A 27,836-nucleotide genomic window follows, 5' to 3' on the forward strand; every position below is an offset into this window, starting at 1 on the left:
ACCTTATGGTAGAAAAGTCACAAAACCTTTCAATTGGTGTTTCATCAGATATGACAGCTGATTCTATACATGTCGGCTTTATCACCTGGTAACCACTGAAACTGCAGTTATTGCTTTCTCTCCATTCATTCAGATGGCAGCCTGGGGCCTGTACTATGAAGGAAGTTCAACATACCCTGGATATATTTGTGTTATCTGGCTTCACTAAGCCCATGCAGTCGCACTGAGCCGTCACACACAGCTGGTTATCAACTCATTCAGTCCACACAGGATTTCTGAATCTATCTGTGAGTACATTCACATGAAATGGGCAACAGATGACTGATAGCAAACACGGACATGTCTAGAGCTGCGTATTTCTCACAAGAATAACAAACTGTAATCTTAAACCAATACAAGGAATTTAAATGTATAAGACAAAGCTCAAAGCAATGCAGCTGCCCAGTTATTCTGCTGCAGCCAAAACCAGGAAAGAAAACTGGTTAAAAAAAAAAAAGTGTGAATGTGAGCTAATCAGCTTATCAATACCACTGCTTCACATACGGCACAATCTGAGTAAAATTATATTTATTATGAAGCTGCTTGATGTTACACCTGATTGTATAATGAAATCACAAACAGTTGATTTATGCTATTCACAAAACAGCAAATTATCAAAGGAAGAAATCATAAAATCACCGACTAAATTGGGTGATTGCTAAAGTGCGCCCAAATTCAATGCAAATACTAGTTGCTGTCCAAGTACTTACAGTTTTAAAGGTTTATTCCACCAAAATAGTACTTTCTAACTAAAAAGTGATAGTTTCAAAGATTTTTTAAATCCAAAATATAACTTTCTGTACTGCAATTAAACTGCTGGTGAGAGTTGCGTGATAAATAGATTAATTAGGTCATTATCAGGTAAAATAGCAATCAGTGCAATCATATACTATGGCCTTTGTAGTCAGAAGATATCAAACAAATATTTTGAAGATACGACGCCACTTTTACAAGCTATCAATAACTTTGCCGTTCAACTCAGAACATCAGTTTTTAAATGGTAAACAAAAAAACGCGATGCACATCCAGTATTTGTGCTATAATCGTCATCCATCTTAGCCAGAAATGCAGGCTTTGCTTCAATAGGCTGCATGATCCTCCCTTAGATCTCCACTTCAATAGATGGTGTTATGAAAGTAAAGAGACTCATAGAAATGTGGTCCTAGAAGAGTGGGCTTGAAAATGGAGCCTCACTACTGCAGACACACGATGTTCGATTTAAACCTTTGACGTCCTCAGAGACCCTCCTACAAGACTGTTCTACTATGTTAAACGCTATGAGATGACATATGATGTGAACTGCCGCTATATAAGTAAAACTGAATTGAACTTAAATTGAAAATTTCACGCCGAGCTCTGCAAGATATTCTAAAAATGGTGATGCAATCTTCGAAGAGAACAATTGGTTAAGGTATTTTTTTTTATTATTCAACCTTTATTTAACCAGATAAAAGACCCATTGAGATCGAGACCTCTTTCACAAGGGTGACCTGGCCAAGAGAGGCAGCAGCAAACGTCAAAGTAAACAAAAGATGGATAACAAGAACAACAAACATTAATATATTAAATACAAGTAATTAGATACATAAAATACAGGAGTCATTTTTACAGTAATCATTTAAGAAGACAGGCACTGTTCGAAGGATTTCCATTGTCGATATCTTAAAATAGAGCGGAAGGCCTCCAATGGAACAGATTTTCACAATTTCAGTTCAGATTGGAGGGCATTCCAAGCAGAGGGGGCAGAGTAACTCAAAGCTTTTTTCCCATTTCAGTTCAGTCCTGATGAGCAGAGAGATATTTATTTTTTTAACTAAAAATGGATGTACATTTTACACTTTTCTTCAGAATGATGCAAATATTTTCACCATATAACCTTTACGGTGGGTGGTGAGGAGATCTGGACTGTATCATCAATTTGAATAGAAAGTATGTAGCAGGTTTAATAGTTTACATTACATTAATTAATGACTCTTAACTAAAATAATCTCACTATATATAACACTAACAAGCTAAATTTAGCTTTATCTGAAAGTGTGGGTGGCAGATCACTTTACAAGGTGGCCTGTTCTGCTGTTACTTCTGAGTCACCCTCTAATTTCAAATTGTTTTTTTATTCACGAGGTAAAATTGACAAACAGAAATTAGACTAAATAAAGAAGAAGCTGTTTCTTGATTTTGTTTCACTTGATTTTCAAAATTAATGATAGTGAATTTTGTTTTTTAAAATGACATGTTTTAAAAGGTTTGATTTTGTTTTTTGGGGAAAGAAAATGAGAAAAGGACCATATTCTCGTTTTTTTCCCCATTTTTGTTAATAGTTGGAAAAAGTAATTATATGTTAATTCTCAGAACCTTCAGTTAGGCTTAGATGGACAAATTATTAATTAGCTTTGCGCGAGTGCTTAGCAAGACTGCTGTTTGCTCGTTAATATAATATGAATTATACTTTAATACCCAAACTCTTAAGTTAGGCTTAGTAGGACAAGTTATTTACAAATTTTGTGTGACCGCTTAGCTAACTGACATGTTAGCTAAGTGACAGGAGCGGTGACGTTTGTCTACTCGGACTGTTGCCGTTACACTTAATAAAAGTAGGATAGTTGGACACATTTGGGATAATATAAGTACATAAGTCTCTACACTGTCAGGTTTTTAGCTAAACTGACCCTCTTCAAATAAACGGCTCATTCAGTATTTGTAGCCTCTGTACTCATTAGCTTGAGGCAGAAGAAGCTGCTGCATTCCGCGGTTAACGAAGCGTTCATCGTGCTGGAGAACAAAGCGGAGGTTCAGGCGCACGTTAGAAGCTGCTTTCTGTTGTTTACAGCGTGTCCGTGTGTGCGTAAACATCCCGGTGAGTAACGGTGAGTCGTCGGTTATGAACCTGCTCTCACAGGTGAACGTTGCGCAGCTTCGCCCATCGCGCGTGAGTCACTCAAGCCCGCGTGAGCGCGAGACTGTCTGTTCCCGATTCACAACTTTCAAAACATGTCCGCGTGCAGCTGTGGGCTGAGTCCAATTACATCACCGGCGGCCATAAAAACGGAGCTGCGGCTCACCGGGAGGAAGAACCGCACACAGCCGAAGCACGCAGCGGACGGTCGGCACACCTGGACACACCGGAGCTCCACTCATGGACCTCCACTCCTCCAAGGACATGAAGAAATCGAGGACCATGTGCTGCAGCATTAAGGTAGGAGTCAGTGCTGCTGCTGCTGCTGCTGCTGCAGGGAAACTTCTTGCTTTAACCTGCAGCATTGTTTATGTAACTGCTTGAACTGGATTTATTTTTAGTCGATTGCATAAGTTTATACAGGTAAAGTTAAACTTCTTCCAAACAGGCAAGTCGCTTCACATTTTCCTTCCGAGAACTTGAGAAAACTCAAGTGTTCTGTCCCCTGGGCAGAGGAAAGCGCTTCACCTTAGATAAACAAGCTGTCAGCAATAATGTGAAGGTGCTGTGCCTCATTTCTCCATCAGAGCTACTTTAAATCTGATTTAACTGCATTGTTTTCATGCATTGACTTGTACTGAGCTGCTTGAATTTTTTTTCTTTTTTTGAAGTGACCTTAAGTTCAGAGAAATATGTTTATAGTGTCAATAATAAACTTCATTTATTTAGCACTTTCCAAAAACAAAGTTACATCTGCTTTGCAATAAATCCATATAGTAAAGTGAGAACTAGAACTTTACATGTAACAATATAAAAATGATTTCTAACAATGTAACAATTAGTTAAGAAAAATGCCAAACGACAAAAGTGAGTGTTAAATATAAAAATTGTCACTGTTTCTTCAGTTATTTGACCACTCTGTCATTATAAATGTTTTAATAGACGTTATATATTATTATAACAATCTGTATGCTATGTTTAATGCTTAAAAAGTATGTTCTAAAAATAAATTTATAATGAGTTATAGTAGTAAAATATAATTTCTAATCTTCTGATTGTTTTCTCGTTGTGATCTGTAATCAGAAAATTGTTCACAAATGTCCAATCAGTACTAAGGAGCAGCAGTTATAATGATACATTTACCAAAAAAAAATCAATCAAGTTACATTAATGTGAGATGAACAAAGCTGCAAATTCTCATAACTAACAGTAGTGAAACTGAGATATTTTTCTTTAATCACTTAACAAAACTGTTAGTGATTCATTTTCTGTCATCAACTAATCCATCAATCAACTAATCTTGGGAGCTTTCCACGTTTCATCCTGTTTCAGATAAATTTCAGCAGAAGAAAGTGTTGACAGCTTTGTTTTTTCATCATTGATGACTTCATTCGTTCAGCATTTGCTAACTGCATCCACTTCCAGTTTTGTTATATTTCCTGCACCTCTGGCTCCATTATTAAAAGTCTGGTCCAGAGTTAGAAATGTAGCCTCACTTCATGCCAGGAGGAGCTCTAGTACTTCACTGTAAGGCAGTAATGGGAGAGAAACAGTTTGTTCTTGGGCTGTGAGTAATCATGAGGCAAAACTCCATGTTGCACTTCGGTGGCTGTTTTCAAAACTCAGCGAGAAATTACTTGTCTTCTGCATTGTGTGAATGAAGCATGACTAATAGATTCTGTAAGCTCAGAGGTGACGCTGAAAGAAGCGTCTTGCAGAAGACGGAGATTTATTTGAACTAGAAATTTTCTGAGTGTTTACCTTCACACCGCCTGCGGCGGGTCCAGCTACTGCAGATCTGCCCTTGTTTATCATTTCAAATCTTCACTTTAAAGCCCAACTCTGTTGAAACTAAGATGTGCAAATACAGAGAGGGTGGAGGACGGTGAGGCTCATCCTGCAGATCCTCATTCACTTTGAGTTCTGTGTGAACTTTAGCCTACACAGCGTGGATGCACCTGAAGTCCAAACCTGTGTTATGATATATTTGGATAATGGGAGTACCTCAGAATAAGCAGCAGGAAATTTGTCAGGCAGTTATTTCTGCAATCTCTGCAGCAGCACAGACGTATTACCTTTTAAATCTAGTTGCGTCAACTGTAATGTTGAAACTATTGATTACTTTTGGCCTCCTGTTAAGCAAAAGCAAATCCCTCTGCACTCAAGAGAGCCAACCAGTCAACAATGGTTTCACAGGGAGCAGTCAGGTCCATCCATCTTGCCGTGACACTGGTACGTGTTGTACAGGGCTTTGCTTTCTATTTGCTCAGTTTCATCAGGACATTCTGTTTGTTCTTTATCTACAGTGAGCTACACCTCATCTACACTCATGTTGCACCACCACATTCTCTCTAAGGATATCTCTGTTAGCGTCAGAGCCAAATTTTTTCTCACAGGCACATAATGTTTACATCCTGAACATGAAATGTTTGAAGGATTCACACTTCGCTGCACCTGAGCATGTGGCTCACGTCTGTGACTCACGTCTGCAGTTGTGCTGCTGGGAGTTGGATGACATGATTGGCACCACTTTTTTTTTTTTTTTTTTTTTTTAAACATCATTCTGCTAAATATGAAAGCAGTAGTAGTAGTACAGTCAGGTGTGAAAGGCCATCCTAGCTCTGTTTGAAGTTTACAAAATTTACCCAGCTCACCAATTATCCTGTTCTGTTTAATTTAATCCACATAAATGTTGTCAGTGTTGGAAAATTTCTTAGTACATTTATTTAAGCACAATTTTGAGATACTTGTACTTTACATAAGTGTTTCTGTTATGCTAATTTATTTATCTTTATACTTTCAACTCCACTACATTTCTCTGAACTTTCAGCGACTTATAAGATTTTACACAATGGCTAATGTAACAAGCTTTTAAAATGTGACACATTGCTTATAGAGGAGAAAAATGAACCAGTGGTTTCCATCTTTTTTGGCTTCTAACAAAAAAATGCACTCACATTTCAGATTTCTTTCAGTTGTTTACAGGTCTATGAAAATTAGATTTTTCCTTCTAAACTTCTTACATGGCATCATTTCTATTTGTCCGAGTCACTGGATTTAGACTTCAGGTGTAAGTCTGTCGTTTCTGCACAGCAAGTTTTGATGATTCGGACTGTTCAGTAAGGCAGGCCTGCTCAGTTCTTTCAGTGAGTTTGACTAAAATGAATGCAAATACTTTAGCAACATGATACCCCAGGCACTATTTTGCAGGGGGACCATTGCTGCATCCAGGCCTTATCACTGGTTAAAAATGGCTGTGATTGGTTTAAAGAAATGCAAACAAGCCTAAGCTTCCTTTCCCCCTATAGCAGATTAATGATGAGGCTTAGCCCGATCATTCACAGAGCTATGGATAGATTTGGAAATGAATGACGACACTTGAACAAAAGTTCCAGTAATCCCATATCTCAGCAAAAATTAAAGATTGGAGAAAAAGTCCAAAAACTGCAAACAGATTTGTAACAGAACTTTGTTTCCTCTTCTTTCTTCTCCCATTATTTGTATGATGAGCCCTGAGATTTGTCTGTTAACCCTGTATATAAAAGTGGATATAAAGTAGCTCCACCTGCAGCATCTACAACAGTAACGTGCTGCTGACACACTGATGCGTCACTATTAATAACGTAATGATGTCATGTATAATAATGTGTCAGCCAGAGGAACCAAACCAGTTATTTTACTTTAACTATGTTTTGCCACTCACACTTATTTTCTGATACTGAAGTAGGATTTTTCATGCAAGACTTGAATATATATTGGTGTATTTTTACAGTGCTGGGTTGGGACTTGTACTGAAATAAAGAACCTGAATACTTCTTCTCCCCCTTATTTTAGAGTATCAACAGATTATGGTTTTGTAGGGGTTTTGTTCTTGGCTTATTATTTGCAAGGAGCAGACACTTTGAAGTCTTAAATTGTACGTCGCAGACTGTAGGATGTCACTTCTTTTTTATTGCGGTTCAAACTTCAGAGTATGTGATACACTGCATTAAATGTCAAGCCTTGGAGGTGCTGTTAGAGTATGTTACCTTTGGACAAAACAATGCTTGCTACTTCCTCCTGTTTTTAGTCTTTATGCAAAGTTAAGTTAATCTCCTGGTTTTTTATTGAACAGACAGATACGAGAGCGATATCAATCTTCTCATCCAACTCTATGCACTAAAGAGAATAAGTGCAAGTTCCACACTGACCCAAGTTCTAGCTGTAAATCTGCAACCATGATCCTTTGTTCATGATGCTATTGTGCCACAAGCCTGTTTCATGTTTGTTTCACAATAAAGGGAGGTGATCTTGTGGCTATAGTTTCTTTCAAGTATCCTGGGAGACTTGATACACGTAACTTTTCCTTTGTTTCCTTTTTTTTTTTTTTTTTACAAAGTGGGTCAGGCATCAAAACCAAAAAAAATAAAAAGGGATTTCTAGTGACATAGCCACAACACGAGTCCCTAAAATAAAAAAAACTAGAAATTCAAGCCTGAACTTCCCTCAATTCTTCCCCTCACAGCAGGACTGAAGACTGGGACAATAAGCTCAAGACAGATGGAACTGAAAGTGTTCAAACAGGATAAATTTGTACATAATGCACAGAGAATCTACCTCTGCACAGCCAGATTTCCTGCTTGCAAACATCACGTTCAGCATCAGCTTCAATAACTCATTACTATGCATGGATAACATCCTTTTTAGTGGAATGCACTGCAGCTTCTCCTTTCTACAGTATCAATATCCTTTCAACATAATGTAACATAGTTTTATTTCACATTATTGATTGACTGAATATTGATCAGGTGCAAGAAAACTCAGTTTTTGCCATTTTCCAGACTCAAAGTGAACTTTTGCATTTTATTATGATTATGTTTCCATTCTTAAAGCCAAAATGTCAGAGAGCCACAGAGTTGCCTCTGAAACATTATATTTTTATGAATCCAAGTTTTTTTTTTAAAGGCTAAAGTGCATTTAAAGTTGATCTGAAATGTTTGATCTGAATCCCAGACAAAAGCGGTTCTCTGCCTGCCTGAGAAAATAGGTCCTGTTGAACCATTTAGATAATTGAAGCCCATGTGGTAGAAAATGAGGAGGAAATATTAGCAACAGTGTAAAAGCATCTATTGTGTGTGCTAACAGACCAGAAAGCCAAGTTTTAATAGGAGCATTAACTGTTCTGAGGCGAATGCACAGTTTATTCTCCCTCGGCCGACCTGGCAGCTGGTAAACAGACTGGAAGCCTGGATTTATCAGTGTTTTCTCAGCAGATTCACTCCTAATCTCAACACGTATCTTCAGCGTCATCGGGGCATTTATGGCCCCCCGAGCGATTAAACCCTTGTACAGTGTGTGTGAAGGCCTCCTGACACACAGACAAGCAAATGGCTCCTCTTCCAGATCACTGGGAGTCCATCCAGTGGCTGACTTTGATCTCTGCACAGCTCTGGGTGTGATGAGAAAAGTCAGAGACAAATCATGCAGCGAAACATGCTGTACGCTATCACTAGGAGCTGAGAGATTGGCTGAGAATGATTCCAAAACGTCATTCCTGAATCTTCATATTTCATTTCTCTTTTGGAAAACAAGCTTCTAGGAGCACCTGATAAATCGTTGCTTTGCTCTAATGCACCACTATTTCTAAAGTGCTTCATTTAAGTAGAACGTGGAAATATTCCTACCTTCAAACCTTGTATTCCAGAATTTCTGCAGCTTCTGATGACATGCAACTCAGTTCATTTTGGGAGATGCCTTTTTGCAGATCGATACTACCGTGATGTCCGAATATGAAGCTACTGCCAAGAGATGATTACCGTAGCTTAGCATGACAGCTGGAGGGGTGAAACAGCCTGTGTGGCTCTGTCCTAAAACAAAAACTTCTACACAATGTCAAAAGCACACAAATGAACATGTTTGATTTTACTCTCATTAAGACTTGAATTTATAAACAAATCGGTGGCTTTAGAGGTTTTGCGTGCATATTATTTACTTGCTGGATCTAATGATGTCCTGGTGAGCTTTAGAGGCCTTAAGTAGACTGTATGTATTTCTGTGTCCAAACCAGGCTGTGAACAACAGCAAAGAAACGTGAGACATGAGCTCCTGTGAAAACATAATTGCAATTTTTGGGATATCTAATACGCTATGTGAGTCATGCATTTCTATTTTTCTGTGTCTTCTTTAGGGAATATTGCGTAAAATTAGACTGTAATTGCTGCAGATCATAAACTTCACTTACATTATTATAAGATCAGGAAAAAAAACTTTCTTATGCCCACGACAACAGAACAAACCTAATTCTCCTTGGTGCTGGAAGCAGGCCGTAGCTACTTCAATTAGTTTTCTTATTATTATTCATAATAGGAATAATAATAAATAGTAGCTACAGTAAGTCCTTGTTAATGTTGCTTCTTTCATTTCTTACCATGAAAGACTAAACAAGTGAACTCCCCTGAAAATATAGTGTAGTTTGCACACTAGTTCAGGATACACAATTACTTGTTAAGGATTCTTGAGGTTTTATACATGATTTCATAGCTTAGGCTTGAAACTCAACTTGTTTCTTAGTTCTTTGTTACTTTGGAGTTTAAGATTTTAGATTCAGAACATGAAATTAAGTTCTAACTATGGCCCAGTAATCTATATAATAATAGGGGGCATTCTGCATAATGAGCATTGCTAGATTTTGAAGGCAATATTTCTCCACTTTCAGGTCATAAAACTTTGAATTAAGGTTGTTTTTCCTTTGTGTTATTGCTGTTTTCAAATGTTTCCTCCACATTATTTCTTTGGGACATTGATGGAAAGATGTAAAGTCATAGTGAAATTATCCCCTGGACTGAGGTTGTTGAGTTGAAGATGTTTTTAATGGGCCAACAGGCTTCTTCTGTCACTGCTGGGGAGTCCCAGTTTTCTATCAGGTCTGAGTCTGATTCATTAAGAAGTGAATCTCAGTGAAATCACAAAGTCAGGATGGCTGTGTGCCATTACTGTAATAGCTGAGTTTCTGTTCAGAGGGAAGACGCTTTTCCTGAAACAGCGGACACATATGGGTCGACAATGTCAGTCCTCTGAAATGCTGCCTGTTCCTAGGAACGATTTAAACGCCTCAAGAGATATATTTTTTTAGCATTTGAGTCTGTTTTGCCTTTCTATGAGGGCAGACAAATGTCTCCTGCTGCAGAAAATGCCACAGAAGACATCTGACATTTATGACTTCAACCTATTTTAGCTCTGAATCTATCAGACTCAGATTTCTCTAATGTCTACCTGCAGCTTTTCACTTGTTTTTGAGTACATAATTTAGAGACTAATCCTTTGCTTTTTGTTCTAGCTGTTTGTCCTGTGCCACGGCCTCCTGCAGTTCTCTCAGCTGCTGTACAGCGCCTACTTCAAGAGCACCATCACCACAATCGAGAGACGCTATGGCCTCAGCAGTTACTCCTCGGGAACCATTTCCTCTCTCAACGAGGTGGGAGCCAACAACAACATGCCCTCACACAGTGCAAGATCATGATAGCTTTATTTCAAGGATACAAATGACAAAGGAGGAACTGCAGTACAAGCAACATATCAAAATCACACTTCCTGACATTTCAAGTGGGACCCAAGCCTTTTGGAACTGTTTTATTACAGATACAGAGGTCAGGAATGATCAAAGAATGTTCTATGTGTGCTGCTATGGAGGATGGTGCATTTTTTAAAAAAAAATTTTAAGTGGATTTTAGTGGCATCACACAATGTTTTCCATTTGTCAAACATGCATGACAGCAGGTCTGTCTCTAAAGACATCACCATATTGACATTTTCTGTCTTTTTGCTTTTGACTGTATTTCTTAAAAACACAGACCAAACAAAGCCTTAATATTCCAATTTTGAGTCAGAGTTCTGCGATTCCAGCTTCTTTTTTTTTTTCTCCATTTTTTCACTCCTGCAATGTCAAACTGAACATTTTGGGTGTTGGTCAAGACATTTGAAGATGTCATCTTGAACTCAGTGGTATACAGCATTTGATCAGCAATTTTTTTTTTTAACATTTTCTGAAATTTTATAGAACAAACAACTTCTTGATCAACTAAAAAATAACTGAGAGATTAATTGACAATGAAATTTGCTAGTTTGGGTTAGAGTTAGTGAGAAAGAGACAGGAGATAGGTGCTGAGTGAAACATGGCAGAAAGAATTTTTAGATTGATATTTCAAGGCCAGTTAAACAATAAAATATTGCACGTCAACCCACTATGAGCACATTTGAAACTAGACATTATGTGGGAACAACAATATCTCAGGAGAGACAAAAACCTGAAATTTTTTGTTATTTCACATTATGTAATAATATATAATTGTACAAATAGATCAAATATTATCTGATTATGGGTGAATTGAAATATGCCAAAAAAAAAATGTAAGCCATGACAGAAAGTCCCATCTTTGAACACACATTAACAAAAAAATTGGTAATACAGAAGTCATCTAGTGATATTTTCTGAACTGTGTGTAGTTACGTGTCACATAAATAGAAAACCAAATATATAGAATACTTTCTAATATTAAATATTTGCTCTAGACTATTTAATCTACATGTCCAGTATTGCAGGATCTGAATCAATGCCACGATGAGAAATAACATTGAAAATTTTAGTAGTTCAGACAATAGATAGATAGATAACAGACAGTTTAACAAACTATATCTTCAAGTTTTTTTTGATATTTTAAGCTAAAAGCACAAATGTCTTTAAAAATATCCATCTTTTAAGCTATAAAAATTTCAGGCAAATCTGAGAAGATCAAGCAGAAAGTGGTCTAACATTTTAATTTGAGATTATATGACCGAAATGCTCCCTCTGGCATCTTTTTGAAACACTTCTTTTCTCTCAGATCAGTAACAGCGTGCTGATCGTGTTTGTCAGCTACTTTGGGAATCGGGTTCACCGTCCTCGCATCATTGGGATCGGTGGATTGCTGATGGCCGTCAGTGCCATGATGCTGACCTTACCTCACTTCCTGTCTCAGCCCTACGAATACGACTCCGTGTTACACAGTAAGAAAAGCCATGAATACAGGACTGCATTTCTTCTCTCGTCTCCACTGGCATCACTGTGACCGCTCATGTGAGTCAATCTAGAGCGGGCGACTCACAAATGTACAAATATGTCTGTATGGAAGCAGTTTTGGAGGATTTAAGACTAAGCATCTTCTCAGCACAGACTCCGTTGCACTCAGCAGGAGTAAAACAAGTATCTGTTGTTTGGCTCACTGTGTTCTTACCGGTGCTCTCCGCTTGAACTTTTGCATAAATCAAAAGGAAATTCATAATCTCTGTGCACTCACTGAAAGCTAAGAAGATTAGGATAACCTCCAGGCGTTTAATTTGCAATAACAATCTCCCTCTTCCTCTTTTCATTCTGCCTCCAGACAGAGTATTTTGGCTTCATACAGAGTGTCAGTAGAGGGTCAGAGAAGCTTCAGGAAATTAAACAAGTGGGACATCTACATCCACTGACCTGTCATTAACAGTCACTCTGTGTTTTTCCCTCTCGTCTCTGTTTGTGTGCGACCACCTGCTGCGAACCAGATCGCCACGACATTTGCACCCTCCAGGAAAACTCGAGCAACACAGAGTCTTGTGGTCGCGATGAAACCAGACGTTTGAAAGACACCAACAACCTGTGGCTGCTCATGGGCAGCGCTCAGCTGCTCTTCGGTGTCGGCTCGGTGCCCATCCAGCCCTTTGGGATTTCATACATAGATGATTTTGCTGGACCTGGAAACTCCCCTCTTTACATAGGTGACTGACCTGGAGTTTAGTACCAGATTGATTAGGGTACATAAGGGGAGGACAGTTTAGGAATTGGTGAGAGTGCAAAGATTTTTTTACCATTAGTGTTTTTCAACCTTGAAATTGTTCTGTCTGCATTCTGGGTGTTTTTTAGTTAATTTGTACATTCTAGATCGCAGAACAGATAACATTAAGGTTTTGTTTATTCATCAGAATAGTCAAAACACTTACTGACAACACCCTGTTGAGTTTTTAAATTAGGTTTTAAAAATCTGATGGATTTCAGAAAGGTCTTTTTTCTGAAAGTTTTTAAAATAATTTTATAAGGATATTTAAAATGATGAAGAATAGAAAGCAGTGATTTTGTTGTTATGGGGTTACTTGTTTAATAACACAATATTATTTCAATAACTACTGATGGGAGTTACAAAGTACGACAATACAGCAACATATTTTTGATGTAGACACAATTGTCTGAAATGGGAAAGACAAAAAATAGTAAATGTTTGTAGCTGTTTGTCTATCTCTGCTATTCTTTTGCCAAATTTACAAAGGCCTCTTGTCCTGCAATAGACGAGCTATGAACCATGTCACTGATAGTTAGAATCTAAGACGCTCAGCAAGCAGCAGCTAGAAACCTGGTTTTACCTGAGATTCCTACTTACTAAAAGGCTGTCTGTCACTGCTATGATCTCTGAAGTCATCAGAGCAACCTGAGTTATCGATAAAAAACATTGAGCTTGAACAGACATTAGCATGAGCTGTGTAATGTCTTTTAGTTGTGATTGATAATCAGCTTTTCACCATGTTTAAACAAGACAATAACATGACTCCGATTGCTTTATTTGTATCTGTTTTTTTTTTTGGTCATACATTTTGAGATACTGAAACTTACAAATATGCAACTTTTCATGATTTCTTCAGCTCTTTTTCCACAGTCACAGAATAAAGAAAAATAAGAGGAGCTGATCTTTTTACTGATTGGTGCTTTGTAGGCAGAACCTTGCAGAACCAAGTTATTGCCTGATTTTGGTGCTTGAACTTTTTGGTTTTGCATAGAAAACTTAATCAGATCATTTTTCACAAATATATTTTTAAGTCTTCATTTTATATTTATATACTGAGGTCACAATTTGGCAGGAAAAATGCCAAACAGCTCAAACTGTGGTTCACCGCTGCTCTCATCATTCACAGCCATCCTGTTTGCTGTGTCTGTATTTGGGCCTGCCATCGGCTACCTGCTGGGCTCCGTCATGCTGCGGATCTACGTGGACGTGGACAGAACTGGTTTAGGTGATGATTTGTTCTTTAAGGGCATCACAAAATTATTTCACAAACAGGTTAAAATTGCATCATGGTTGTGTCTGGTGGTTCAGTGTTTGCTGCTGTTTCCTGCAGGAGCCGAATTGGAACTGAGACAGGGTGACCCCCGCTGGGTTGGTGCCTGGTGGATGGGTCTGCTCATCACCACCGGCTGCCTGCTTCTCACCTCCATCCCCTACTTCTTCTTCCCTCGCACAATGTCAACAGAAGACGATGTACGTTTTAATCTTAGGTCTTTAGCACAGTATAACGATGTGTATGTGTCACTGAGTGCATGATGTGGGGTTATATGTGGATGTTTTATAGTTTATGGTCCTAGAAAAGTGTTATTGTAAGATTCCAGCTTGATGAGACTCTAAAACTAGAGTTTGTCTGGGGTTTTAGTGACACCTACTGGTTTTATGTCAACATTGCAAGTTAATAGTTTCTCTGTTTTTTCACTATATTGAAGGTTCAAACAAGGTTTTCAAATCAGCATTATGACTTCATCATGTTACTGAACACATTTAAACTACGATGATCCAATTTGTGCATTCTTCTGCAGAATATGGTAGTCATAGATAAGATAAAGATATTTATTACATCCCCTCGTCTCTGTGAAACCACATTTTAGCTCTCCCAGCTTTGACTGGGACTTGACCTTGTAAAAATATGTAACTGAGAAGGATCCAAATGCCTTGGTTTTAGATCACATTGATGCAAATCTCAGGCCTTTTCAAAATAACACCTCAGTGTCCCTGTTATTTGTTCTTCCTCTTAGTTATTGGAAATGTGTACTCCCTGATAAGAAAATAATCTTTTAGTCTGAAAATTAACAAAATGTGTTGGTTAAATTGACCCTTAAAATAGAAAAACATATCACATAAAATAACATAAAACACTCAGTCACTTATTGCACTTATAAATAAAACTGCACTGGCAAAACAAATTGCGTAATGTAAGGTAAAGAGTGTTGAAAGAACCTGTTATTTATACCATGTGTTTTATATATTTCATTGCATTGTGAATACTAAAATACATCAGCAAACTATTGGAGCAAGTATATCAGTAAGACAAACCACAAATCAATTCTCCTTAAATTCTCCAAAAAGTCTACAGAAATCTTCCATTATGGTGTTTGACATCTGTGGGGTATTTTGAATGGATGAACTCTGTGTGGCCGTGGCACAGAGCTGTCAGCTCACTCTAATGTTCCCACGTCACATAAATGCAGCAGACAGCAAGGGGGTCTTGTAGAACGATGTAGCATGGAGGGACAAAGAAACTTTGAAGTGTTCCTTGAAAGAAGAAGTGTGAAAACGGGCCTGATGTGAATCCTCCAGATCCCCCGCACACTGTCCTGTACTGTTTGGATTGGTAGAACTGTATTACATATATGCTCCTGTATGTATTGCACACTGAATTTAGCTAAATGAGAGCTGGAATAAAGGATTTGCACTTAACCGCTTGTCCTTATTATTTTCCAGGCAATTGGAAGTGAGACAGACTCAAGTGATGACTTCAAGAAGCCAGATGTCTCTTTGCTGGACTTCCTGAAAAGTGAGTATATTGCAGTCAGGCTGTAAACAGCTTTAGATTCACATTTTGAGGTTGTTCTGTACAGATTAAAATAAGAGAGTGTGTTTCCAGTGTACTAATCAGTGTGTCTGTGTCTGATCAGTGTTTCCCAGGATGTTTGTCCACCTCCTGCTGAGCCCACTCTTCCTGATGCTGGTCTTGGCCCAGTGCTGCTTCTCCTCAGTGATTGCAGGTCTAGCTACATTCCTTAACAAGTTTCTGGAGCGACAGTACAGCGCCTCGCCCGCCTACAGCAGCCTGCTAGTAGGTAGGTTTTGTAGCAGTGTGAATGTAGACATGGGTCACTGTTGCTCTTTCAGCAAAATCCTTATAATCAGTGTCACAGGGCTCCTACCCAACATGGAAAGGTATGGAATTTGATTTTTGTAAGTGTGGAAAAAATATATCACTTTCCAGGTTTATGCTTCTATTTTGTGCTCTAAAATATGAAATTCTGAACCCGCCAAAATTAAATTGAGTGTTTTTAATGTTGTTTGGAGCAGACAGCCAGCGCATCCAAAATGTTGACCTCTGTGTGAGACGGCACAAGACAAAGGGAGCTTAATGTTGTTGAAAGCATAGCAAGAAGTATAGTGTGTTACTGAACACACACTCCTATGCAGCGCTGTCTACAACCTACATGCACACAGATACTTTTGAAAAAACTATTTTCCCTCCTTTGTTCACCCCAAAAATATCTGTCTGTATGAAGGACAAAAACGCAAAAGAAGCATTTTCAAGAGCCAAACCAAAGACGGCCATATAACCGTACAGCCGTGTTGGCCAATAGAAGCCTAAGAAATAAGTTATGACAGGTTCAAGCAGGTTACCATCAATAGTGCATTGAAGAACGGTTGATCACATCTGTTGACTGATTCTGACACCTCTCCCCTGTCTGCACTTCTACATGACAGAGTTTTTCACCATCTTCACCCTGAAAGGAGATATTGTAAAGGTTCATTTTCAGAGAATTATAATTGCATTAGCATGTGAACTAAAGACAAGGTATCTTAAAACTTCACCAAATCTGGAAATTGCTGCAATATCTTTTAAGCGCATGTACATGTAGCATCACAAATAAACACATATTAAGCTTGTTTGAGCATTTGAGTTATGCAGGGCTAACCTTTTCTGTGTAAGAAAAGTAAGACTTTATGACTGCGTTCATAGCCGTGTCCATGAACACAGTGAATAGACATGGCTATACAGATACTGTGAAAATGAAATCATTTAACTTTTGTCTAATTCACTTCTGTTTCTTATTTCTAAAGAAACTAAAAAATATGTCAGAACAGTAATATCAGATGTATTCGTGGAAATAAAACAACACAATTACAGATAGCAGCAGTCCTCTCTGGGCAGACATGTTGCAGCTTGAATAAAATATTGAATTGAACTTGCCAAGGTTTGGTGTTTTTATTGATTTGTATGAGATATGATACAGAGAGCTACAATCTTTGGGAAAATATTTAGTCAGAATATATAACTTCTGTGGCTGTTTGAACTTGAATGTCAAATATGGTGTGAAAAATCTAAGGGGACATCTGGAAAAGTGTGGAATTTTGAGTAGACAATGTGAAGGAACCCTGGTGTCCGCTGTTAAATAATTCAAGTCATAATGTACCGTATGGTGTGTATCAAACCATTTTATGAAGTCCAGAGGTGAAATGACACAGTGTGTTAAAATCATTTAATGGATGCTCTGGAGTGCGTCAGTCCACTTCCATTATGGCTACTTTCCAAAGCGTGAGCTCCAATTGAGCTGCTGTCTTTTCCTGAGATGGAAATGTTATTTGGGGTTGTCCTTGTTATTTTCAGACAACACAGACTGATATATTCATGCTAATACAAGAACTACGAATATATATATATATGCATTCTCATTCAAATATTATACAAAATTCGTTCAAATTTTTATATTTTTGATCATCATTAAATAGCATCTTTCTGGAGTTAACTGAATTGTTTGTGGTTCCCAGGTGCTGTGAATCTACCAGCAGTGGCTGTGGGGATGCTGGTCGGTGGGGTCATCATGAAGAAAGCGGCTCTCTCTCTGAAGACCATTCCTCGTTTCTCGGTGGTCATGCTGACCATCTCCACCCTCCTCTGCATCCCTCTCTTCTTCATGGGCTGTCCAACGCGGAAAGTCTCGGAGGTCAATTATCAAATCGAACCGTATGGGTGAGTGAGGAGAGCGGCATTTATGTGGCAGTTTCTCATGACCGTTTGAGTGAATATGGGGAAGTTTGCTGTTGACGTCTTATTCCAGCGCAATCCAGCCTAGTTTATGTGAAAGATTTTTATGTTCAAATACAATGAAGTCAAGGAGCTGCCAGTCTCCAAAACACCTCAAAGGCCAAAATTTCCTCATAGCTCACAGATGCTTTAAGTCAATTCATGTGTATTTAACATATTTTGAACCAATTCTTACAAATTCAGTCAATTTGTAACAGTTATGACAGTAAAATTAAACTATTGTTTCTCTAATAATATATTATGTTCTCTGTATATTATGGTCTTACTTCAGGAATATGTAAATGATATGGGTTAGATGTGTTTAAGTATTGGGCTATAGTAGGCATAGCTCACCTTTCAATATTACTTCAAACTTCATACAAATCTGCAAGCTTCCTCTGGGATGTGGGTGAGTCACTGCCTCAAGCAAAGGAGTTCTAGTATTTTGGTATCTTTCTGGGCTCAACCTCAGAGATATGGTGAAGAGCTGAGACACCCAGAGGGAACTCAGAGTAGAGTCGCTGCTTCTTTGTGTCGAAAGGAGCCAGCTGAGGTGGTTTGAGCATCTGATTAGATACCTCCTGGGCACCTTCCTTTGGAGGTTTTGCGGGCATGACCAACTGGCAGGAGACCCCAAGGTAAACCCAGACCTTACGGCAGGGGTTACCTATCCCATCTGGCCTGATATCGTCTTAGGATCCCCGAGGAGTGACTAGAAAAGGGACGTCTGGAATGCCTGCTTAGCCTGCTGCCACTGTGACCGTAGTCTGGATAACTGGAAGAAAGCAGCCGAATGGATGCAAAACCATGAAAAGTCTTGTGCTAGACAGAAAATTCCCCAAACAAAAAATGCAGCACAACTTGGAAGTCACACTGAGCAGCTTATATGCTTACTGAAAGGTCTGTTAGACATTCTCTGATTCTAATGCAGCAGCTCATGGTGCCTCCAGCACGTAACTGTGTAGTGTTTAAACCTCTGGGCCCCAAGCAATTTCTGGGCGTGTCTTTACTCCTGTCACATTTTTACTCACTCATTTTTCCATGCAATGTAGTCCTTCACCTCTGTGGAAATGGCACAATTATGGTTAGAAGTAAAAAGAACTCAAGAAGTACAAACGTCAAATAACATAAATTGTACAAAGAAAAAACATTGAAATCAATGTACACAGCATTTTTCAGGTGCTCACAGGAGTTGCCGGTACTTGGGGGAAAAAAGGTGACTCCAATTACTGTACAAGTTTATTTTTCTACTTCCATTTTGTATTTGTTTCCATACTTGTCTTCTGTCTACTCTGTGCAAACACAGCCTGCAGTTCAGCCCGGTTTAGCTAAATAGACCCTGAATTTTTGTCACGAGTGGTGGTTACAGCCAAGTTACTGATCGCCTCCCAGTTGTTCCATGCAATGCAGAATTTTTGGTCTTTGAAGGGTTAATTTATCCTGGTATTCCCAGCTACTTGTTTTTGTGTAACTCTCTCGCTCTCTGCCCTCCCCAGGTCTCTATCCAGATGCAATTCAAACTGCTCCTGTCCTGCCAGTGCCTTCCACCCCGTGTGTGGCTCTGATGGTATCGAGTACATTTCGCCCTGCCATGCAGGCTGCACCAACTTCACCAAAGACCCAAACAGCACCCACAGGGTTCAGGTCAGTGACTCCTCTTTGCATTTATACATTGTTTCTTGACTACCTTCACATTAGACTGTTGTTTATTGCTAAATGTATGTGCTTGTGATGGGTGGCTGTAGAAATATACCTACTTTTTAGTGCAACACTAGAATAAGACCCTACAAAAGTCATCAGCAGTAGTCCGTAAAAAAAAATCCTGATGCAGAGTAGTCATGTAAGATAGGAATCAGTATAAAACGTTCAAAACTTGAACGATTATCTCCTATAATTTTCTCAGTATGGGATAAAAGAAGAAGCATTTGGTTTCTGTCCCAGCACAGGATCTGTAAATTATACTGTGAGTATAATTAACCTTTACCAGCATAGTGAGGAGCAGAGCACTGCAGGGAATCCATACTGCAAATAAAATGCCACCAAACATTCACTGAGAGAAATCTGCTCTTCGGGGAGCCTCTTTTCTCCTGACTACTTTGGATTCTTTGTACATGAAACGGGAAGTGATTTTTGCCTTGGATGCCTTTTTAGATATCTCAGACTATCTTATGTATTTGCCACATATTTTTGGTGTAACAACATATTACATACTGTGTCAATGATACTTTTTATTTAAGTCCAGGACTGACATAATGTGTCTCATTGTCCAGTAGCTTAATGTCGTGTTACAGTCAGAGAGGACACAAGCAGCTCACAATCAATATCCAATCAATGCGTATTAGTCACAGAGAGTATCGGCGGTTTTAATACAGAGCAAACTATCAGTGTTCAGACGTCACAGCTTATGAATAATCTTCCCGTGGGTGGATTGTGTGACTCCTAATAGTGTATTAGTCAGTTTCAGTCAGCATGTAAAGCCCACTGTGTAACACTGAAGCACAAACAGACAGATCAGGCTACAGTGAGCTCAGTGAAATCAGAGAATGATTATTTTCCTTTTTGTGTTGATTTAGATGTCCAGCAGCTATTTTTCTTTATTTTTAATTTTTTAATCAGCAAAAATACAAGTATATATTTTATTGTAAATAAATGTATTCATATTATTTATATTTACATTAAGATACATACAGACTGGCCTCATTCAAAATTAATATTATGTCAGTTGCGCCTTTTTTAATCTATATGTGGACACTTAGTTTTAGCATGTAAAAGCACCTGTTTAATGTCTTCTAAATGTTCTTCCTCATTACTAATACGGGATGACTCTTACAGAAGTACACTTACAGTGAAGCTGGAACAAAAATACAGTTAGCAGGCTAACAGTCTTTATGCTAAGTGGCTGCTGAGTATAGCTTCATATAGACATGAGTAGTATTAGTATTAGTCTCCTCATTTCAGCAAGAGAGTGAATACTGTCAAAACGAATCCTTTCAGTGTTTAAATAAGTTCTTCTTTACCTTCTTCTGGATACAGGTGTTCACCAACTGCAGGTGTATATCAGGGAGTCAGAGTCACGTCCATCCAGCTCCATGTCCAAACAACTGCCCTCATTTTCTTCTCCCCGTCATACTCGTCATCTCTGTAGCAGCACTGATTGCCTGCCTCACTCATAACCCCATGTACATGATGGTGCTCAGGTAAGGAGGGATGACAGCAAAGTCACATATTGATTTGTTACATATTTTTATATGTTCAAAGCAAATTAAAAATAAAAAATATCTACCTAATAGATTGTATGATACAAGCTTCTTGTTCTACTCTGCAAACAGTTACTGGCAGCTATTTAAGTTTCTGCCAGGCTCTCTGTTAGGTCCACAAAAGTCAAATGTTAATAGTTCAGTTCCTTTTCTCTAAAACTATAAGAGCTAATAATGAACAGAAATAAATAGAATTTGATGAGAATTTAGCATTACAAGTGTTGGGTGCAGCACAGTATCAATAGAAAATGCAGATGTTGCCCTTCTAATCCCTGTTCCTGTTCATTTCAGGTCTGTTCCCTCTGAAGAGAAGTCATTTGCTATTGGAATTCAGTTTTTACTCATGAGATTATTAGGTAAGTCATGTGTGTTTGGTGCTATGTTGAAATAATAAAAAAATAAATTATTGTATTAAGGATATGCTTATTTATATTGTATATCCCATTGCAAATATATCCCAGTTATTTTGAAACATGGCAAGTTTATGATTGTGCGGTGGACCACAGTGTTGGTATTGAATATGTTAAAAAGACTGTATGAAATATATAATCCTATAAATACGCTGTGCAAATACATAAATGAATAACTAAACTGTGCACTAACTTGAGAAATTTTTAAAACCCAACTCATCATTATGTTCATTTTTATTTTTAAAATCTTTTTAAATAGTCCTTGTGTAAATTTTCCAATATTTAAGATGACATTGTATAAAAATGACCTAGTCAGTACTCACACAGTGAATGCACAGTGCTCATAGTGAAGCACGAATGGATGGAGTGAGAGGATACAAATTAGGAATCATTTGACATTTAAGTGACATTGCATTGTTCGTTTTAGTTTACTTTGACTGAATTCAGATGCACCATCAGGTATTCTGCTTCAGAAATACAACTGCCTTCTATCTCACAGGGGTGTAGTGCAGCTTTCAAGCGCAACAACGAAACCAGGAAGTGCTTCTGAACATACCGTTAATTTATATTAATACGTACATTCTTATTCAGGTCCGTTCATACCTCTGCTTGTTTGTTTCTGTTAATCAAATTCTGGACTTCTCTTTAATGGTTCTGGCTTAACAGTATATGAAAAAATATGAGGCTTATCTGAACAAACATGATTTCTGTCTCCTCAGCCTGGCTGCCTGCCCCTGCTCTGTTTGGGATGGCCATCGACACATCATGCATTTGGTGGAAACGTGTATGTGGAAAGAAGTTTAGCTGTGGTTATTATGACAACAACTTCTTGAGGAACCGGTTAGGACATTTATCACTGATAGACATATCAAACGGTGTATCTACAGTGCATCACAGCCTTTTGCTAATCATTTCTGTGACCCCTGCAGGTACTTGGGCTTACAGGTGGGTTATAAGGTCATGGGCATCCTCCTGCTGATGATGCTAGGCTGGAAGGTGCAGCGGACCCAGGAGTACAGTCTGGAAAAGAGGCCCGAAGGACTGCTGTGATCCTGCTGAGACTCCCTGGTGATTCGAGCCTCTCGGAGCTTTCAAACATTTTGAAAATGAGCGTGCTGAGGAAAGCTGTGTCAGTGGGAGGAATCCATTGTCAAGTCGACCCTACACTGACCTTGTTTTCTGCAGCCTCACTACTGACCTACCAGGGACTGGTTGGAGTTTGGATATCAATTTTCCAAAATCATGTTTTGGATATTTTAAAGGCTTATAATTGGAATAACTCAGTATGGCATTACAAGTTCAAACAGCTAGAACACCTCTCATTTGGTACCTCACAATATTTTAAATGCTTTCAAGACGCTGATGAGACTGACTGATGCTCAAACAGTTAAATACCTTTGTGTATATAACGTGTTCCTAAAAACTAGGATTCTGTGGATGTTTCTGTTTGCAATGGGAACATATTTTGTAACTAGTTAACTGTATAGCTTAATATTTAAGTTTATTTTTTATGGATGTTTGTCTCGTACACAGAGACATCTGTGATAACTGCAATACTCATTTCATATATGATCTTATGTAACACTGTAATTGTAATGCTAATGATTTTACAGATATCAAGTACATACACTGTTACTCATAAATGGAATTAAATAAATTACCATACATTATGCTATCTGCTGGTGTGGTTATTGAGCGGAGTGCAAGTGCAAGACTTGCTGGATAATGAAAAAAGATTTAGAGGGCAATTAATCAAGTCAGCGTGAAGTCTTTTATTCGTTTGTTGTTATCTGTTTCTCCACGGCTGGATAACCAACACGGCAAAGAGAGCAAAACCAAACGTACTGCGTTTACAGCACGTCTGTTGGATTTTGGTATTTCAAATAACTTCAAGTTTGAGAATTTTGGCCACTGATAGGAGCTAAGATGGGTCTTTGATCTTAACTATTTTTAGATGGTCTTGTAGCCCTAGAACATTGTATTACTGTAGCACAGGGGTGTATCTTGCAGGGTGTACTGTACCTAATGGCAACTTGGAGTTGGCACAGTCATGTAGACGTGATTTACAGATGTTTTTTTGGCATTTCATGTCTCATTTTATGATTTTTTTTTTTGTACCATTTTGATCCTTTTGCCTTTATTTTTAGTCATTTGCATTTAACTTTGCTTATTTTTGTGACATTTTGGTCATTTTGCATCTACTACTCAATGTTCCCTGTAATTTTTCCTGAGTCTGAGCAAACACACAAACTCCCTGAGCGTTCCTTGGACCACTGTGAGCAACATCAGACGTGTGCACTGTGGTCACACCAGCATCACATCCATTCAAGTTACATGGTTCATTAAAAGAATCAAATTACAGCATTTACATTTCTGTTAAAACACTTTGTCAACAGGAGCCAGTTGAAGGCTGCAGTGATTTTAGTGACACTACAATGTATAAGAGTGAAGTTATTGAATATTTGTCTCTCTTTACTGTTGCAGCGGTTTTGCAAATTGCAGACGGACCCTGTTCACTCCATAGACACCAATGTTATTCCTGTAGCTTGAAAGACAGCTACTTTTGATAAAACTGGGCTTGTAGCACATTGTCTGCCTTGCAACTATGGGAAAGAGGCACCGTTTATGTTTTGACAACCTATATCTAATGAGTTATTGATGCTGGAAGTCTGAATCTGTGAATATCTTTCCAACTTTACTGAACTTGGGGCCACTACCACCTAAGGAGTGATATATTTAATTTTGAAAAAAGCATTTAGCCATACTTAAAGCTTTAAGTGCTTTATTTACACAGAACTAAACATTTTGTATTGTTTTATTATCACAGGTTCTGTCTGAAAAGAGGTGGCATCATTTTAAACAGTGAAATCAAACTAATAAAATGTAATGACCAACCAGTGAGCAATACTGGATTCTGCAAAAACATAAACAACTTTTTAAAAAAATCTAAATCTTATCTTAACACAGTTAATGTATTAACTTATTTTTGTGTGTATGCATGTATTTATTGATTTATTTAGTACTGTTAACATATCAGAGTTCTGAGTGAACATTTCTTAAGATAGGCAAAGGCCATTTATTGATTACATATAGGCTGTTAAATGTTTATTAAAAACTAAAAAGCATTTTTAAAAAAAACAACTTAGGCATTTATTGAGTCACTAAAATACAGTAGAGTACAGACCACATCAGCATGATTATAAGCATCCTCTGGTAAATTAACAACCAGATACTGATGTCTCTCACCATATGGACTTCAGGAGATGACTGGGGGATGATAAACTGTGACCTACTGGTTGGGTTCTCTCTGTTCTCATGTTTCTTACATGTTTGTACCCTGACAGCCGGGTCCTAATGTTTTTTGAGCAACACACCATACTATGACGTTTTTACAATGATGGTTCTACTATGGAACCAGTTTGACATGTTCAGGTGTTCTTTGTGTGAAAACTCAGAGAATTCAGGTATCAGAAGGTGGTTTTCAACTTTCTTTGTTAACTTTCTGCTTCAATTTTAAATTAAATGTCCTTCACTAAGCCAGCCCTCTGGACTTCCAGTAAGCTGTGTTCCTATTGGCTGTCCAGGTGGCTGCTTGGTATTATCAGGAACACCTGAGCAGCTCAGTGTCTTCCTGCTTTGTTTAGCTGCAGACAAACATTTCCTCTGTTTCTCTTCACCACTGAACCGGGTTTGGCTTCATTGCTTTAGTTTGTTCTTTAGGCGTTGGCTTGCAGCTTCCAGCAGTAAAATCATCTTTAATGTGTTTCTTGGTGTGTTTTAGGGCTTTGTACTGGATAGTTGTCTTGGTAAATGAGGTTCTTTAGCCACAGTTAGCACATGGTGCTAATGTGTGCAGTGATTAGTGGATTTGGTGCAGCTGAGTTGTGTCTTTATCTTGGCTGTAATGAGTCTTGAGAGGTTTTTGGTCAGACACATTCTGTATTCTTGTTGTGAACCAACGCTGGTTGTCCAGAAGGTAAGAGTTCCTGTCCTGATTCTCTGTTCTCAGAGGTTCTCTGGTAGGCTGCAGGAGACTTTAGCGTTTGGGTTGTACTAGTTTGGTTTTTGTACGGTTTCATTTGGACGACTATCTTGAGGCCCCTCCATGTGATTTAGTGAGGTTTTCTGGAACAGTTCTACAAAGCAACCTGCAGCAGAAGAGACTTTGAGAGTTTTTAGGAAGTTCTGGAGACCAGACTTTAGAGCAGCAGAAACATTTGTCAGCAGTTTGAGCAGGAGAAGGTGATCTTCAGAGTAGAAATGAGATGGAAACCTTCTTGACCCGTGTGGTGAGGTCCTGTACCAAGAGTTTGAGCAGGTTGTGAAGAGTCTGTGGTTCTTTGGTCTGAAAGCACAAGAAGAGTCGACTCATTAAAGGAGAAAACAGGAGATATTGTTGGTTCTTCTGTCGCTCTGCAGTTTCCTTAGACTGAATATCAAGTTTATATTTTAAATGATTTCCCATGTGAGCCCAAGAAGACTTCAATAAACTCCCTCCATCCCCTGGACACAACATATTTTATAACCATGTTAAATCTTTTTTTTTTTTTATAATGTTTTTGAGTTTTAATCACAGTTTTAGCATAGTTTTTTATCTTTGCTTGTTTAGTTTTGTCATCTGTGTAAAAGGTGCTAAACAAATAAAGTTGAATTGATAAACTGAATAATTGACTAACTCATGATTGTGACAACAGAAGTATTTTCATTGTGATTTAAGGGTTTATTTCATTTTTAAGGTTGGGGTTAAAATCTTGACAGAAAAAGAAGATTAAAGAAACTACATAACAAAAAGCAATTAAATCATAGGAAAAAAAAATTAATACAATAAAACTTTAAAAAAGTTTTATTATTAAAAAGATTTAAGAAATTTAAGATGTAATTTTCTAATTAAACATTTAATTTTTTAATTGAATGTTTTGTCTTTTTAAAGGTTTAATAATCTAATTAAATGTTTTGCATTTTTTAAAATGTTTAATATTCTTCTTGTTTAATTGTATTTTTTAAATGTTTAATTATGGAAAATAATTTATCTGTAATTTTTAATATTTGTATTTTAAAAATTTTGTTTAATTTCATAATGACATATATTGTATCTTGTTGAATTATCTAATTCAATATTTTGTCTGTTTAATAGTTAAACATTTAATACAATTAAATTATATTATATAAAATTATATAAAATATTTTCCATAATTAAACATTTAAAAAATACAATTAAACAAGAAGAATATTAAACATTTTAAAAAATGCAAAACATTTAATTAGATTATTAAACCTTTAAAAAGACAAAACATTCAATTAAAAAATTAAATGTTTAATTAGAAAATTACATCTTAAAGACAATAAAACTTCAAATAGGAATTAAACAGAAAATACAATGAAGCATTTAAAAAGAAAATTAAACATTAAAAGGTGGTAAAACATTTAAAAAGAAAAACCTTAAAGATTTAATCAAAACATTAAATATTGGGAAAGGAAAAAAAACTCAAACAAGCCGATAAAACATTTGAAAAAACAATCAAACATTAAAAAGACAAAACATTTGGAAATCAAATCGGACATTAGAAAAGAATAAAAGGTGAGAAAAGAGCAAAGCTAAACATTTAAGAAAAATCAAAATAAAGACAAAACATTTGAAAAGACGCCAGTTAGACTTCAGAAGATCAATTTAAACAGAAGAGACAATAAAACGATCAAAAAGAGCAAAAACAGATAAAGGTCTTATAGAGTTTTCTAGTCTGAAACGAAAACATCAAGTTGCTTCTTCAAACATTTCCTCTTTCTATGTTCTTGGTTTGATTGTGAACAGATTTACTAAGAACTCATTTCAGAAAACTGCTTTCCAGATAAAGTCTACTAGTAGTTGAAGGCATTTATCAAACTAATGTTACCTTCTGATCTCCACAAACTTTACTGTTCAGTCAAGAGAATCAAAGTTTGTTGAGGATTTCTAAAAAACCCACAGGTGAAGGTCTGAGAAGAACTCAGATGGATGGTCTAAATGTGAAATCAAGACGCATGGTCACAAGTTTTAAGGCTTCTGTCAACCAGAAAGTTCAAACTAACAGAGAAGTACTGAGAAACCTTTAAAATTTCAGTCCTCAGACTGTCTGAAGGTTCAAACTAACACAGAAGTACTCAGGAATTTAGAAGATTTCAGTCCTTGGACTGTCTGAAGGTTCAATCTAACAGAGAACTACTGTGGGATTTAGAAAATTTCAGCCCTCAGACTGTGTGAAAGCTCAGGTCCTGAGGACTTGGGAGGTGTGGAGGCTTTGGAAAGTCTTGGAACTGAGGGTTCAACCCTCCAGCACCAAGGCTGAAGTCCAACCTCCTGAGCAAAACGGTCGAGTCGAGACT

General features: G+C 37.6%; 1 protein-coding gene across 1 annotated transcript; it reads left to right on the forward strand.

Annotated features, from left to right (window-relative positions):
- The first annotated feature begins 2,849 nt into the window (after positions 1–2,849).
- Positions 2,850–23,151, forward strand: slco2a1 (solute carrier organic anion transporter family, member 2A1). Its single transcript, XM_023264972.3, has 14 exons — positions 2,850–3,235; positions 10,251–10,388; positions 11,794–11,956; positions 12,491–12,703; positions 13,889–13,987; positions 14,093–14,232; positions 15,484–15,556; positions 15,678–15,842; positions 17,554–17,755; positions 19,306–19,453; positions 20,843–21,006; positions 21,358–21,422; positions 22,196–22,316; positions 22,406–23,151. The coding sequence occupies exons 1-14, from the start codon at positions 3,176–3,178 to the stop codon at positions 22,524–22,526; spliced, it is 1,872 nt and encodes a 623-aa protein (XP_023120740.1). The 5' UTR covers positions 2,850–3,175; the 3' UTR covers positions 22,527–23,151.
- The last annotated feature ends 4,685 nt before the right edge of the window (positions 23,152–27,836 follow it).

Source organism: Amphiprion ocellaris, chromosome 2 (assembly GCF_022539595.1).
Source record: "Amphiprion ocellaris isolate individual 3 ecotype Okinawa chromosome 2, ASM2253959v1, whole genome shotgun sequence".
Classification (NCBI taxonomy): domain Eukaryota; kingdom Metazoa; phylum Chordata; class Actinopteri; family Pomacentridae; genus Amphiprion; species Amphiprion ocellaris.

Coding starts and splice junctions, on each gene's coding strand:
- slco2a1 (XM_023264972.3), top strand. CDS start 3,176: ATGGACCTCCACTCCTCCAAGGACATGAAGAAATCGAGGACCATGTGC. Junction 14,233..15,483: donor CAATGTCAACAGAAGACGAT/GTACGTTTTAAT, acceptor ATTATTTTCCAG/GCAATTGGAAGTGAGACAGA. Junction 21,007..21,357: donor ATGTACATGATGGTGCTCAG/GTAAGGAGGGAT, acceptor TGTTCATTTCAG/GTCTGTTCCCTCTGAAGAGA.